The sequence below is a fragment of the Vicia villosa genome, linkage group LG3 (genome assembly GCF_029867415.1).
Source record: "Vicia villosa cultivar HV-30 ecotype Madison, WI linkage group LG3, Vvil1.0, whole genome shotgun sequence".
Taxonomy (NCBI): Eukaryota; Viridiplantae; Streptophyta; class Magnoliopsida; order Fabales; family Fabaceae; genus Vicia; species Vicia villosa.
The window spans coordinates 41284288-41300968 of record NC_081182.1 but is presented as its reverse complement, the minus strand read 5'-3'; the positions used below and the strand labels follow the sequence as shown (position 1 = coordinate 41300968).

At 32.7% G+C, this 16681-nt stretch overlaps 1 protein-coding gene and 1 non-coding gene across 2 annotated transcripts; one reads left to right on the top strand and one right to left on the bottom strand.

Annotated features, from left to right (window-relative positions):
• Positions 1-465: 465 nt before the first annotated feature.
• LOC131593815 (small nucleolar RNA R71) lies at positions 466-571 on the top strand. Its single transcript, XR_009281194.1, has one exon. It is a non-coding gene; the product is annotated as a small nucleolar RNA R71 (small nucleolar RNA).
• Positions 572-13956: 13385 nt separating this feature from the next.
• On the bottom strand, positions 13957-15289 carry LOC131655514 (probable indole-3-pyruvate monooxygenase YUCCA10). Its single transcript, XM_058925370.1, has 3 exons — positions 14678-15289; positions 14210-14569; positions 13957-14133 (listed from the first exon to the last, which is right to left on the bottom strand). Exons 1-3 carry the CDS (start codon positions 15287-15289, stop codon positions 13957-13959), a joined length of 1149 nt encoding a protein of 382 aa, XP_058781353.1.
• Positions 15290-16681: the final 1392 nt, after the last annotated feature.

The window sequence follows — 16681 nt, the reverse complement described above, 5'->3', positions numbered from 1 at the left end:
TTAACTCTTTATAAAGACTTTGAAAATGAGTGAATCTTCCAATGTGGGACTTTATCACATGCATTTATTAGCATTTACTCATTTTCACCATTTTGTCATTTTAGAACACATTTGTAATAAATTACAACATCTAGGGGCTCCACATATATCGCAACTGGGGTCATAACGGTTATGAAAAACGCAAGAGTGATGCTCGGGTTATCTAACTTCTGGTACAGCGCATCCATTTTTGCTTTCATGTGGTCGAAGTTACTAACCTCATACATTCTACCTTTTGGTTGAGTTTTCTTAATGGGAATGCATTCGCTCCCCCATTAGTAATGATTTTGGACCATGTCTTCTATAAGCTTGTAGGCATCATTGAACGACTTATTCATGAAAACCCATCCTGCAGCGGCATCTATGGTCATTCTCGTGTTATAGAGCAGACCATTGTAGAAGGTATGAATTATTAACCACTTTTCTAATTCGTGATATGGGCATGCTATCATTAGCTCCTTCAATCGCTCATATGATTCGAAGAGCGGTTCTCCGTCTATCTGCCTAAAACAGGTAACCTGATTCCTAAGTTGTGTCGTCTTACTCTGCGGGAAATATCTAGCAAGGAACAGTTTCTTAATATCATTACATGTCGTAATTGAATTAGACGGGAGAGATTGTAGCCATGATCTAGCTTTATCCCTAAGGGAAAATGGAAATAAGTGGAGTCGAATGGCTTCGGGATCGACGTCATTACTCTTAAGCTTATTAGTGGATGGCTAGAAGGAGGAACTTTCAGATCATTAGTTTACTTTTCATTTGCTGATTTCTATTTTGTTTGTTTAAACATTCGACTTATGATAGACATTATCTGTTTTAATAATCATCATTAGTGCATTGCATATGTTTGTCTTGAATAAATTATTTCGCTATCACTCATTTTAAATTATATTTTTACTTTGCATATATTTTGTGATATTTAACTCTCGCTAAAGCTGTGAACCTTTTAAGGGAGGATGACGAAAATGATACCGCAACCTCATACAGTATGCTTTTGAACAGACTATGCTGACGATGTACAGGCATTGTTTCAATTCCTAAACAGTGGAGACATAAGGATGTTAATCCCTTGTCAACCCCTTTGAGCCTAAGGAGTAGAAGTTTCTTTCTTGTACAAATTAAAACCCTTGATCATAACCTGGGGCAGGGTAGTTACTCAGTTAACTCAATTATACTAGCCGTCGCTTACACAAATAGTGATGGGTTCCTGTAACCATTAAGTCAGGCAGTCAACATCTATCAAAAGAAAAAAGCTATTAAGTCAAAACCTATGAAGGAGACTTATCAAAAATTGAAACATCCCGCTGACTGTAATCTCAAAATAAATAGTTCAGGCAAAAGTTAGGGATAACAAAGTCAAAAAGGAGGTTACTAAAAATTCTCGACAAAAGAAAACATCTCAAAAGAGGTCACTACAAATCCTCGACAAAAAGAAAGTATTACAACAAAGGATGACTGCCTGTCCAAATTAAACCTCTGATACTTTAACCATCATCAAACATCAATGTTACAACTTCAAGCTTTGTTAAAAGGCTTAAACGCAGAATTAACTGAGCATAGGATCGAAGAACATCACGAAGATTGGGATGGGTACAAATAAATTTTCGAGCCATTATCCTTTGTTTCTTAAACCGTGAACCAAGCCACGTTACAACCCTTGAAAGTCCTAACTGAAGCATGGTTAGTTCGAAAGTATACTGTCACCAAAAAGGTATCCTGACTCCTTAAGGTTTACCACAAACGCTGAGTTGGTATTTCGCTTTTTACAAACATCACGTTTTTATAAACATCACGCTTTTACATCTCCAGTTTTAATGTTTTTTAACAAACTCAAGACAAGGTATATGCATCGCATCTCATGAATTCATTATTAAACATATTCTGCTACATAATTTCAAATGTTAGCATCAGAAAGAATCTGCACAGGGTACGACTAATGATCAAAAGTCGTCCCGACAGATGAAACTATTCCAGCAGCAGCATCCCTTATAACTGACTCAGTTGACTAGAAGTCAATGAATACAAGGGGCATGCCCCCAAGTGGGTCTGAAGCTATTTCCCGATCAGTCAGGGGCATCACCCTAAGTTTATGAGTACTAGGGGCATCACCCATAGTATATGTCCAAAGGTCCTCACAAGGCGAATCTCTTCAAATTCCTTACTAGCTGGGGCAAAGCTATGCAAAGCATATTCGACACTTTAATCAATACTCATTGGTGTGTCCCAATCAATACAAGTCCAGAAATGACAATTAATATAATATTAGGGGCAACGTTCGAGACATCCATGCCTTCCCACAAAGTCGGTTTCACAGGATCATATCCCCACAGAGTAATCATTAAGAAAATATCTTCAAATGTTCTCATCCCAACAAATACTTAGTTCCTCAACTGAGTTTATATCTTCGACACTACCGTTTCCCCGATACTATTCTCTTATCCAAACAGGGATATTCATCTCTATTATCCCCAGCCAAGGTACATCAAGGTCAATCATTCAAATGGCTCGCATCCCCAAGCAGAAATCATAAATCCCCAGCGGAGCATCGTCAAAACAAAATCAGACAACAAAATCACGATGACACAGAGATTTATTTTATCAATCAAGACAGGATAAATCATATTCTCACATCATATATCATAAACATATTCATACATTGCATACATTACCTCATAATAAATTCATACATAACATGCAAGTTTCTCATTTATTTTGAGAAACTCGTCACATAATACATGCATCATGACATTGCATAAAGACTATCTTTACCTTTTTCAGGATACAGGAACAAGCAGATGAACAATATCTCGGATCTAATTCAGTTACTACGAACGATACTGACACGATCATCTCTCCAAGATCTAATTCAGTTACTATGAACGGTACTAACACGATCAACCTTCAAAGATCTAATTCTATCATCACGAACGATATAGACACGATCATCTCTGCAAGATCTAATTCGGCCACCATGAACGGTGCTGACACAATCAAAGAAAGAGACAGACTTAATCATGACACTCAATTCAGAAAAGACCACGACAAATGAGTCACGATAATGGAATCACGACGACTGAGTCACGATAATGGAATCACGACGACTGAGTCACGATAATGGAATCACGACAACAGAGTCACGATAATGGAATCACGACAACTGAGTCACGATAATGGAATCACGACAACTGAGTCACAATAATGGAATCATGACAACTGAGTCACGGTAATGGAATCACGACAACTGAGTCACGATAATGGAATCACGACAACTGAGTCACGATAATGGAATCACGACAACTGAGTCACGATAATGGAATCACGACAACTGAGTCATGATAATGGAATCACGACAACTGAGTCACGATAATAGAATCACGACAATTGAGTCACGATAATGGAATTACGACAACTGAGTCACGATAATGGAATCATGACAACTGAGTTACCATAATGGAATCACAACAATTGAGCCACGACAATGGAGTCACGACAGTTAAGTCGCAAATCTAATCCTGGTATTCAAACGAACATGACAATTGAGTCACGACATTGGAGTCATAACAATAGAGTCACTTATATAACCTAGAAGCTCAGGGAAATCGGGCCCACAACTTAATTCTGACACCGCAGATACGGTCTAATGTATGACTCAGTACGAAGCACGTCAATACATCAATAGATGGCATCTATAAGCCCATCTCCAACAATCACCTCTCAGGACTCTGAGCTCAGATACAGTCTAACGTACGACTCATTCTGACTCTCATATCATCAAAACCAGATGGCACCTTCAAGCCCATCCCCGATAGCCTTCTGTCAACATCAGGATGGCATATTTAAGCCCATCTCCGGCAAAAAGGTCTCTACCTCAGCAAGGGCAAATTATTGGGTATTCTAGTGTTCAATCCTCTTCCACCTTCAGATACTGACTTGCATACAAACCACTCTACATCCTCTGGTTTAATAATATTAAACAGGGGCAGCTGTCATACCCCAAAATTTGCCCACTGTGGTCAACAGTACAGTCGACTAGTTTGACCTAAAAGTCAACTGTGGTCAAAGTACAGTCGACTAGTTTGACCTAAAAGTCAACTGTGGTCAAAGTACAGTCAAAACTCCTGATTTTTTGTCAACAACCTTATTTTGAAGTATCATTCATCATTTGATCAAGGATTGATCATGATTCATCAAGAAAATATCAGAAATCAACAAATTCAAAAAGTTTCTAAATTAGGGTTTCATAGGAGAAACTCAATTGAACTTTGACCAGCCACAACTCCTACATGGGACATCAAAAATTTCCCATCCAAATCTCATTTTGAAGGAAATTGAATTCTATACAAGTTTGTCTCTCACAAGTCAAGTCCAAAAATGCTTCATTTGAGAGATATGGACCAAAAGATTATAAGTCCTTTTCGAAAGTCAACCAAAAGCAGTTTTTTGTCAAAGTCTATATCATCAAGATAAATTCTTCAAATGGAAAAAAGCTTCCAAAGTGTCTTGTAGAGGACATCTTGAGGTTTCCAAAAAGTCCTAGAACTCCTCCATATCTTAAAAATTGAGGGAGATATGCCTTGTCAAAGTTGGGCAACATCAAAGGAAAAAATGTGAAATAAAAGGCCTCAAAATGGATTTTCTTCCAAAGAGGCCCAACTTTTTAAGGTCCAAACTTGTTCCCCAAGTATCTAAGAGCCTTAAATCCAATGGCCACGAAATTATATGATTTATTTCATTTTATATGAATTTTTATTCATTTAAAAAAGCAATTAAAATCAAATATTCAATGAATTATAGAAAAGAGTTGATTTGGATTTAATTTCCAATCAAATTCAATGAATTAAATAGCATATTTCTCATGTAATTTCGTGCAAGAAGATTGGATAAAAGAAGGATTGAAATTGGACTTAATTTAGAAAGATTGAAATCATGTTTCAATCAAATTTCCAATAATTGATTCATTGAGATTCTCTTCAATTTTATAACCCTAAATCATAATATTATAAGTATACAAGTCATTCAGATGAGAAAAGGGGAGGATGACAAGGATTGGTGGCCAGAAGAACTCGCTCAAAAGCTTCAAATTTCTCTAAGAAATTCCAAATCGGTTTTGCATTTGCAGGAGAATTCAGGAACTTTTGATCATCAGAACTCAATCCTTGGGAGGTAGTGAAGCGATTCAAATCAATTTCCAAGCCTGGAGCCTCAAGACTCGTCACTTCTAAGCCACGGTTTGCACAATTTTTCTCAAACACATCCCTGTTAATTCATGTGATTTAAATGAATTTTAAGCATACATACATGTTCATATGATTGTGTGGAGTGTTTTTGAATTGTCAATTGCAAGGTTTGGCACGTGAATGGTGCCACGCCATTGTTAGGGTTCATGTTCGTAATTTTGGGAATTTTGACTACAGGCGATTTCAGACCAAATTAATGGTCTCATTAGGTTCGTAATGCTGTGATTAGTCGATCTGGGCTGTTGGTTTGTGTTTTTTTGTTGATAATTTCCAGGTTCAGGGGGAAGAGAATATAGCTACGTGTTAAAACCGTTGCTGTAGGTTTTGGCTACGACGGTGGTCCGTAGGTAAAGCCCTGGTTTTGTTTCAAAGAAAGAGACGGAGTCGTGGCGCCACAGGATTGGCCCAGTTCAAATTCCTTTGGCGCGCGTGCAGACTAAGGAGACGCTGGATCTGATGTATCTCTCTCATATGCTTACGGTGTGCTTTCATTTCCTCAGCCATTGGATCTGCTTACGGTGGCGACTCTTGTTATTCGCAACATTTATTTAAAGTCAGTTCTCCCACCGTATTACAGAAACATTAGTTGTTGCTTTTGTTCAGGCGAGGAAATGATCAATCATCTGTTCTTCGACTGTCCTACTACAAGGAAGATTTGGATTGAGATCTTGAACTGGCTCCTAATTCTGCATAGGCCTGAGGATTGGAAAATGGAGATCAAATGGCTAATTCAGATGGCGAAAGGAAAAGGTGCTAAAGGTGTTGCCCTCAAAATGGCAGTAGCAGAGACGGTTTATGAAGCTTGGAATCTTAGGAATCAAAAAGTTTTCAACAAAATGGCGGACATCACACGTATAGGGAAGACAATTATAGACATCATTGTTTACAGAGGATGGAATAATAAAAAGTTGAGGAAATACATAGCTATCCTTATGATAGAAGGATGATAGTTTCATCTTTTTCCTGTAGACTTTTTTATTATTTAGTAGCTGGATCCCTATTGGATCACTTGTAATTTTATTTTATTTTTTTTGAAATTAATCAAAAGTTCATTATTTCAAAAAAAAATTATTGAGTGTTATTCTACTAAAAAATTAATAAATCATTATGAAAATAAAAAAATTAAAAAGTTCTATAAACAATTATTTTTTTCTTACTTTGCAGTATTATAAACATTAAAAAAAAGGAATGTGTAAGTATAACATTATTTCTTTAATTAAATTAAAAGTTTATAAAAATATAATATTTATGCTTTTTAATCACCGCTAATCTTTTTCGATATGCATATGAATTTCAGAAGAATCTATCTAGGTCTTTATATATAGCTGAAAACCATGATTGCAGGAGCTTAATAAGCCGAGTATTAAATATTCGTGAGTATTCTTGTCATGTGAGGGGTGAGAGATTTGGGATCACTCAAACATCCTTGGGTAAACAACCAAAGAGTAAAAGTTTTGCAATAAATAAGTGATGGAAGAGTTGGAAAAATTAAAAGCTAAAGTTGCTGAATTGGAAAAAGATAGAGAAATAAATATATATATATATATATATATATATATATATATATATATATATATATATATATATATATATATATATATATATATATATATATATATATATATATATATATATATGTCAGAAGGGCGAGATTCAGGGTTTAAAGATACTAGCGACAAAGATAGTATCAATTGTAATTTCGAACAAAAAATTCCCGAGGTAATTATATATTATTATGAAATTAAATTAGCATAATTTTTTTAATTGACATATATACATATTAATAATTTCAAATGTATTATTGGTTTAGGGCATTTCACCTTATCAGCTATTTTTATCGGCACCGACTTATCACATGGTTGGCAAGGGAAAAGTGCATAACACTTTGGGAGATGTACTTCACCATAAACCACTCCCTGTTGGATTTTTGAAAATATCGATTGACATTACTTTATAGGGGGATGCACTATTACCTATACCTGACGATATTTCAGATGCAACATTGGTCGGAGACGCAATAGGATCGTATGTTGCATGGCCGTCAAATCTCATTTGCATAGATGAAGAGGTATGTTGAAAAACATTATGAACCTTTGATTATTCAAATATTTTACGATCCATGTTAGTTATTCTTACATTTATGTACATTTTATTTACATGGTAATGTTAGACTCCTATAAAATCCAAATAAAAAAATAAGAAGATTACAAGGCACAACGAGTCAGTTGCATAAAAAAAAAGGTACATTGATATATATGCATAAAAAATGTTAATTATATCCTCTGAAATCAAAAGCTTCATGATATTATACATTTCCTAACTAATTATATGATATTTAGATTCATGCTCAAGAGTTGCAACAAGTCAGCAGGAATAAGAAGCCTGCAGTTAGCAACATGTTCAGAAGAAAAAAAGATCTTGCAAAGACCGAGCCTAAAAAAACATCCATGTCTAAGAACAACAAATTTGATGGATGGTGCTGCTCGTGATAAACCTATGGAGGAAGGTATTTTTGGTTTTGATTATTCTGAAACAATTGCTAAAGAGGATATGGAACAAATTTTTAATCATGCTGAATTAGGCATGGGTGTTACCAATACAAACATCAGGAACTCCAATCAAGTTTATTTTATTAATTGAACAATTTATTTACTCATTTCAATGAATAGTCTAATGTTAATTATGTTTTTTATTTAAGGTTCTTGTATGAAAAATTGACGCGCCCGTATCAATTGGCGAAAAGATTCTATTTCTTATCTACCCATCGTATCAACACATGGGAAATACGTTGCAATGGCTAGGAATAGATAGACAACATATTAAATTATTAGGGATACTGTCAAGAATACTAGATGCTGGGAAGATTCAATGCAGAAGGATACATACAAAACATGAGCAATGTACAAGGAACTCAAGGGCAATAGGAATCAGATGCAATGGAAGAATACTATTTGTATATAATATTTATAAATAAATATTTAAAATAATATTTAATTTTAAAAATTAAAATGTAATAATTTAATATGTTGTTTATCTATTCCTAGCCATTGCAAACACTGTGCTCAATCTTTGCTTTGTTTCTTTACACCTGAAGAACAGATGATTGATGATTTCATCACTGTCAAAGAAGCAACACTTCTTCTCTACAACAATACCAAATCTGCTTAATCTGCCTTTGGTAGGGATTTTCCCCATAAGAGTCATCCAAAGGGTAAAAATAGCTCGAGGCCTCGCATAATTGTTGAACAACACTTTCTTCCATTGCATCTAATTCCTATTGCCCTTGGGTTCCTTGTACATTGCTCATGTTTTGTATGTATCCTTCTGCATTGAATCTTCCCAGCATCTAGTATTCTTGACAGTATCCCTAATAATTTAATATGTTGTCTATCTATTCCTAGCCATTGCAACGTATTTCCCATGTGTTGATACGATGGGTAGATAAGAAATAGAATCTTTTCGCCAATTGATACGGGCGCATCAATTTTTCATACAAGAACCTTAAATAAAAAACATAATTAACATTAGACTATTCATTGAAATGAGTAAATAAATTTTTCAATTAATAAAATAAATTTGATTGGAGTACCTGATGTTTGTATTGGTAACACCCATGCCTAATTCAGCATGATTAAAAATTTGTTCCATATCCTCTTTAGCAATTGTTTCAGAATAATCAAAACCAAAAATACCTTCCTCCATAGGTTTATCATGAGCAGCACCATCCATCAAATTTGTTGTTCTTAGACATGGATGTTTTTTTAGGCTCGGTCTTTGCAAGATCTTTTTTTCTTCTGGACATGTTGCTAACTACAGGCTTCTTATTCCTGCTGACTTGTTGCAACTCTTGAGCATGAATCTAAATATCATATAATTAGTTAGGAAATGTATAAGATCATGAAGCTTTTGATTTCAGAGGATAGAATTAACATTTTTATGCATATATATATATATATATATATATATATATATATATCAATGTATCTCTTATATATATATATATATATATATATATATATATATATATATATATATATATATATATATATATATATATATATATACACACGTGTGTGTGTGTGTGTGTGTGTGTGCTCGCACGCGTCTTTAAGAAAAAAGTAATGTAACATTATCATGGTGGACTAATGGATTAAGGACCATTGCATATTTTCTTAATACAATTCCTAGTAAGATAATTCCCAAGACTCCTTGTGAACTACGGATTGGAAGCAAACCTAGTTTAAGACATCTTCATGTTTGGGGATGCCAAACATAAGTAAGGGTAAACAATCTACATGAAAAGATGCTTGATGTAAGAACCATTGGTAATTTTACATTGGGTATCCTGAAAATTCAAAAGGATATAGAATTTATTGTCCTAATCAAAGTATGGTAATAATTAAGTCTGGTATTGCTTGGTTTATTGAAAATGGTCAGTTTAGTGAGAGTGAGAAATCACATAAATTGGATATTATGGAGACTCCTAGAAATCGTATTCACCTAAAGAATCTTCTTGGGTTGTTGCCCCTCTAGTTATGTTACCCTTATATAACACATATAGACAAAAAATTCAAAACCCACAAAATGAACACATGGTTGATGAACCAGATGACAATGTTCAATTCATAAATAAGCAAGAACAAGTGATGGAAGAAATACAAGAAATCACATAAAGTCACAAATGGTTAGTTTAGTGGGAGTGAGAAAACACAAATGGGATATTATGGAAACTTATGGAGAATCGTCTTCACCTAAAGAATCTTTCCGGGTTGTTGTCCCTCTAGTTATGTTACCCTTATACAACATATATAGACAAAAAATTAAAAACCCACAAAATGAACACATGGTTGATGAACCAGATGACAATGTTCAAGTCACAAATGAGAAAGAACAAGTGATGGAAGAAATACAAGAAATACTAGTAAGAAGGTCTAAAAGGCAAAGAATGCAATCTATTTAAAAAGATTATATTATTTAAAAAGAATGCTATGAAAGAGGAGTTGAAATTGATTTATCACAATAATGTATGGAATCTAGTTAAGTTGCCTAATGGTTCAAAACGAGTTGGTTATAAATAGGTCTTCAAGACCAAACGAGACTCAAAAGGCAATATTGAAATATGTAAAGCTAGACTCATCACCAAAGGTTTCACTCAAAAAGATGGTGCTGACTACAAAGAAATCTTTTATCCTTTTTCAAAGAAAGACTCTTCGAGAGTTGTTTTGGCTTTGGTGGCTCAGTGCACTACAAAAAAACGCGTAATTTAAGATGATTGTGGCGGTTTCAACCGCCGCAATTTAACCGCCACAATTTACGCAACTTTTTTGTAATGGTGTGACTTAGAGTTTCACCAAATGGATGCGAAGATCACTTTTCTAAATACTTGGAGGAAGAAGTGTATGGGAACCTGAAGGGTTTGTTACTACAAGAAAATAAAGTTGAGTGTGTAAACTAAAGAAATAAATATATGGAATAAAATAGGCTTTCAGGCAATGGTATCTTAACTTTAACTATAACATTTTGTCATATGGTTTTGTAAATAACACTATAGACCATTCTATCTATATGAAGGTCAGTGGGAGAAAATTTGTAATTTCGGTCTTATATCTTGATGATATTTTACGTGTTGTCAATGATGTTACTTTGTTACATGATTTTAAGAAGTTTCTCTCTAATAAGTTTGAAATGAAAGATATGGGTGAGGAATCCTTTGTAACAGGAATAGAAATATTTTGTAATAGATCACAAGGACTATTGGGGTTGTCTTGGAAAGGCTATATAAATAAAATATTAGAGAAATTCACAATGGATAAATGCTTTGTAGAGATAGTTCCTATTCAAAAAGGGGACAAATTTAGCCAAATGTAATGTCCCAAAAATGAATTGGAATGAAAAAAGAAATGGAGTATATACCCTATGAATTGGTGGTCAGGAGCTTGATGTATGCCTAAACATGTACTTGGCCGAATATCAATTTTTTTGTTGGTATGTTGGGTCAATATCAAAGTAATCGTATACCATAAATCACTAGAAAGTTGCAAATAAGGTTCTTAGGTAATTACAAGGCACCAAAGATTACATGATCACATATAGAAGGTCAGATTACCTTGAAGTGGTTGGCTACTCACATTTAGACTTTACGGGACGTGTGGACTCGAGAAAATCCACATTTATATGTTTTATGTCTAGTTGGAGAAGAAATATTATGAAAGAGTGGAAATCAATCTATAATTGCAACTTCGACTATAGAGGTAGAATTTTTGGCATTCTTTGAGACCACAATTCAATCATTGTGGTTGCATAAATTCATTTTAGGGATTGGGTATTGTCAACTATATAGCTAGGCCGCTAAGGATTTATTATGATAATTTTGCTGATGTCTTCTTTTGTTGTGAATCTTGTTGTTAATTACGACAAAATTCAATATCAATTTGTGAGGCAAAGAAAAGTAGCAACCAACATAATTGGTCTACAGCAATAATAATTCGTACATAGATAATGTAACAGAATAAGGCGAGAAAAAGACGAAGGCTTGTTTACCCAGTTCGATCAAACGATCTACTCTTGGGGAGAGAGCAACTCTCTAATTCACTATACTCAGAAAGTTGTTACAAGAGATTACAAATGAGTTACAAGAAAATAGCTTTCACAGTTCCCAAAGAACAAACTCTATTTTCTACCCAAGTGTTTCTCAACCTCTCCAACTCTCAATATAAGAATCACTCAAAACCAAGGTGTTTAGAAGTATTTCCCAATCCCCTTAGATAACTCCAAAGGTTTCCCAAAAACCTTTGCCTTTCTAAGTTTTCTCTTGGAATTCCTTAAACCCTTATTCTCCCTTGTTGTTGTAAGCTCTAAGATTGTCACACTATAATAATAGAAGAGATACATATTTATAATAGCCAAAATCCAACAAATCCATACCAAATCCCAAAAATATCTCCTTAATTGTTAGAATAAAATATATTATTATAATCTTATAATATTTCTCAAATATTATAAATATCTTATAATATCTCTTAGACTAATATAAATATATATATTATAATATCTTTTAGACTATTATAAATATATCTTATAATATCTTTTAGAACATTATGAATATCTTATAATATCTTTTTATATTAACTTATATGATCTCCAAATTAATATAAAATATTCTAACATTAATGAAAGGATCAATGAACTGAATCGACCGAATCTGATACCCGTAAATCGCTTGAACCAGATTACTTTTCGGCTTTCTGAATTCTTGGCAATTTCAAAATATGTTTTCTTTTTCTTCATCAACAAAGTTTTTAAGGCATACTTCAACATCTTTTATAAGAATTATAAGTATTTCAAAAGTATTAAACACATGGAATTGACGTACTTATCAATGAAAGAATAAGTGGAAAAAAAGTGTCATTTGAGCATATTGGTACAAATTTAATGATAGTGAATCCTTTAACTAAAATTTTTCCGCCTAAGACATTTGTTGTCCATGTATAAAGGATGGACATTATATAAAAGATCCTTGTTGACTTTATAGTATGATCGGTATATGTACATGTATGATATAATGTTCATATCGAGTGACACTTGTGAATTCAATTAAGGGTATGTTTCTGCTTAGTTTTGTTATCCATATTATGTTGTACATGTTATTATTAATATGGGACAACAAAGATGTCTTTGAAGACACATGAAAGAAACATTATTGTATCCCTTATGGTTATTTGAATTGGAATGATATGTGATATATGGAAGGAATCAAGTTTATTAATAACTTCTTATCGCCATGATCCAATCATTTTAGTTCATTAAAGATAATGACTTGATGCTTTCAGTTAATGGTGCACAATTATGGTATAATACTAAAACATCAAAGTTGTCACATGAGCCAAGTGAGACACCGTTTGATTATTAAATAAATCCATTAAATTTGGATTATGTGATTAATTGTTTGACTTTAGATGAAAGGTGTCCTAATGTGATGATTTTTTGGGGTTAATGGTAATTAATTCAATCGAGTTTTTATTTTGAAATTCAAAATAAAATTCGAACCCTTCTCCTTTTTTTTATGATTGTTGGAAATAAGAATGTTGAAACTTTTGTCTATAAAATAGGAATCAAAGGATAGAATTCATACATAAGAATCTCCTTTCCCACAAAATAAAATATCACTATCTCCGTAATCAAAGATACATAAAATATGAAGGAGGAGAGGAGAGAAAAATCCTAGTAAATAATCAAAAACCGAACAAGAATTGACATCATGGATTTGAATACGTTTTGTTAATGTCCAGCAGAAATTCATATAACTATAAAAATTATAATATCAAGTTTCAAATGAAATTTAAACTAACACATATCACATTTCAACTATGTTAATCCTAAAGTTTTTTATTCTTCTTTACAGTTGAAGGTTAAATTTTAGTAACTATAGAATAATGACATTCATATATATAAGAAATGAAAAATACAATACGTTTATTAAATGAGTAAAACAGTGTTTGAAAAGTGATACATGATAGTCTTCTAAAAAGAGATTCATTACATATATAAATATAGATTATAGATTATAAGTATTTATTATAACTAGATAGTAACAACATAAAACAACTACTCATTATTCAATTCTCGATCCATATATTAACCATAGTAGAACCTAAAGGGCTTATTCAATGGATAACACTGATTAATTCTCCAACTTAAGAGTTTGGTTGATATCTTCTGCAATTGCCTCAGCATCCTTTTTTACCCCAAACAAACCTTTTCTTGCTAGTCCCGCACAGTACAATCCATGTTCTCCCTTCCAATGTTTTGGAAAAGGATTTTTAGGAAATCCTTTGTCATTAAGAGCATATTTGTAATCCTTAAAAAAAATCAATCAGTTTATAATTCAAGGAGTATGAGAAAATAAAGAATACATGGCAAAGGAAAAAATGTACCTTAAGCCATCCATTAGCTACGCTTTTGTAGCCAGTAGCAAAAATGATGGCATCAAACTCTTTCTCCATGTTGTTTTCAAAGATAACATTCTTTTTCACAATTTTCTTTATACCCGAAGGAACAACCTTTATAGCTCCTTCCTTAATTTTTTTAATGGTTCCAACATCAATAACAGCAGATTTTCCTGTAGTGTTTTTGAGAAATAATGGTCCTTCTTTAGGACGATAAATCCCGTATTTTGACAGATCACCATACTTGAATTTTGCAAGAAGTGTAATGATTGTATCTGCAATATAAACAGGAAAATATTGCACCAAGTGCATTCCTGTACGAATCATATCTCTGGTGAAGACATGAAGCTACAAAAAAATCATTAAAATATTAATATAATGACAACACATATATTTATCATTAAACTTATATTGGATCTAAGTTGCATGAAAAAGTGCATAAAGAAATGTCTTTACCGGATTTCGAATAACAATGGAAGTGTTAGCACCCCAGTTATGGAGATCGTATGCAATCTCCATTCCCGAGTTACCACACCCAACAACCAAAACATCTTTTGATTTATAATTTTTTCCAGATTTGTAGTACTTGGAGTGTACCACATCTCCTTCAAATTGCCCTAATCCAGACACATTAGGAATAAAACCTTCATTATTTTCGCCTGAGGCAATCACAAGAAACTTTGCCCCATAAACTTCCAATGTACCTTCTACGGTGTTTTGTGCTTCAACCGTCCATTTGTTTCTAACGTCATCATATATAGCAGATTCAACGACGCGATAATAACGAGGTTTTATGTCAAAATGATCGACATATTTATCTATGTATTGAAGAAATTGGTCTTTGGTTAGGTATGTTGGGCCAAAGGATGGGTGTGGCATGAGAGGTAAAGAGCAGAACTCACTAGCTAAGTGGAGGTTTAAGCGATCATAAGCATTTTTCCTCCAAAGAGAAGCATTGCACTCTTCTTTTTCAAGAATAACATGAGAGATGGAGTTTTGGGTTAGTAAAGCTGAAATTGCTAGGCCAGAAGGACCACCGCCAACAATCACAACTGTGTATTCTTGCATATTGTTGTTGGTAATCTAGGAATTAAGTATCTTTTCAATGTTTTTAATCAACTAGAAGTTGTAGAATTTATAAGCATGTGTGGAAGCTTATGAACATGTTTTGATACGTTGGTACATGAATGTAATAAAAAAAACATTTTCTCCATAATATTTGAATTTGACCGTGCATTCAGACAATTACTATATATATTTTCTTTTATAAAACTTTCTATATGAAAAAGTCTATATTCATCGTTTTCCTCTCTTTCTCTCCATGCATGCAATGCATTCTTCATGTTAAAAATGGTATAAAGTTAGGTGAAGATTAAATACAATGTTTATTTATCCTCTATACGTGGCAAAAATATTTCAAACTTATCTATTTTAAAATACGGACCGAACCAGTCGGTTAGTCTAGTTAGACAGAGAACAGGATACGACAATTTGATAAAGACATAAGATCGTAGTTGTAATTGGTCTAATAAAAATCACTGTGATTTAACCTGTTTACCGATTAGATCTATGAATCGATGAATTCTTAAACCGCAAAGTTGATCTGTTATGTTAATTTTTTAATTCGTCAAAACAATTTAATTTTGAGTGGGGAGTAAAAATAAGCTAAAAAATTGAAAGAAAACAATATGGTTTGTAAATACTTTTATTTTTAATTAGTATAAATCATATTAACAGTCATGTGATTCGACTAATGACATACTATTCTTACCAATAATTCTTTAATTCGATAATTTGACCGGATCGATGATCGGTTAAGATAAAACACCCTTCTATAAATAATATCAATTTTATTATTAATTTTTGAGTAATTTATCGTTTTTTATGTCAGTCAAAATTACATAATTATTTTCAAATTATATTTTAAAATTATTTAGAAATATTCATGCATATTTTTCAATACTCCTAAACACGTTCTTGGTTTTTTTAATTTATAAATATATTCTTTAATTTGTAAATTAAAATTTATTTCCTCAAAAATTATTTGAATTTAACTTTTAGTTTAAATCAAATATACAAGTATTCTTGCATTGTTCTAAATATATTGACTACCTATTGTTTTGAAAACCTTTGTATTCTTATGAAATATTTTTTCCGGTTATCATTGTAAATAAAATTATTTTTATTTATTTATAGATATAGTCAATATGTAGATTTTAATTGCTGGTTAAAATTATTTGAATTTAACTTGTAGTTTAAATCAAATTTACAAGTATTCTTGCATTGTTCTAAATATATTGACTACCTATTGTTTTGAAAACCTTTGTATTCTTATGAAATATTTTTTTCCGGTTATCATTGCAAATAAAATTATTTTTATTTATTTATTGATATAGTCAATACGTAGATTTTAATTGCTGGTTCAATCGAAATAAATAGTTGTAGTTGAATATGATGTTG

What these genes read in the sequence shown, in the direction of transcription:
- LOC131655514 (XM_058925370.1), bottom strand. Translation starts at nt 15,289, where the DNA reads ATGCAAGAATACACAGTTGTGATTGTTGGCGGTGGTCCTTCTGGCCTA. An exon ending in CCATTGTTATTCGAAATCCG is followed by an intron (nt 14,570 to 14,677) that starts GTAAAGACATTT and finishes ATTTTTTTGTAG; the next exon opens with CTTCATGTCTTCACCAGAGA. An exon ending in TAGCTAATGGATGGCTTAAG is followed by an intron (nt 14,134 to 14,209) that starts GTACATTTTTTC and finishes ATTTTTTTTAAG; the next exon opens with GATTACAAATATGCTCTTAA.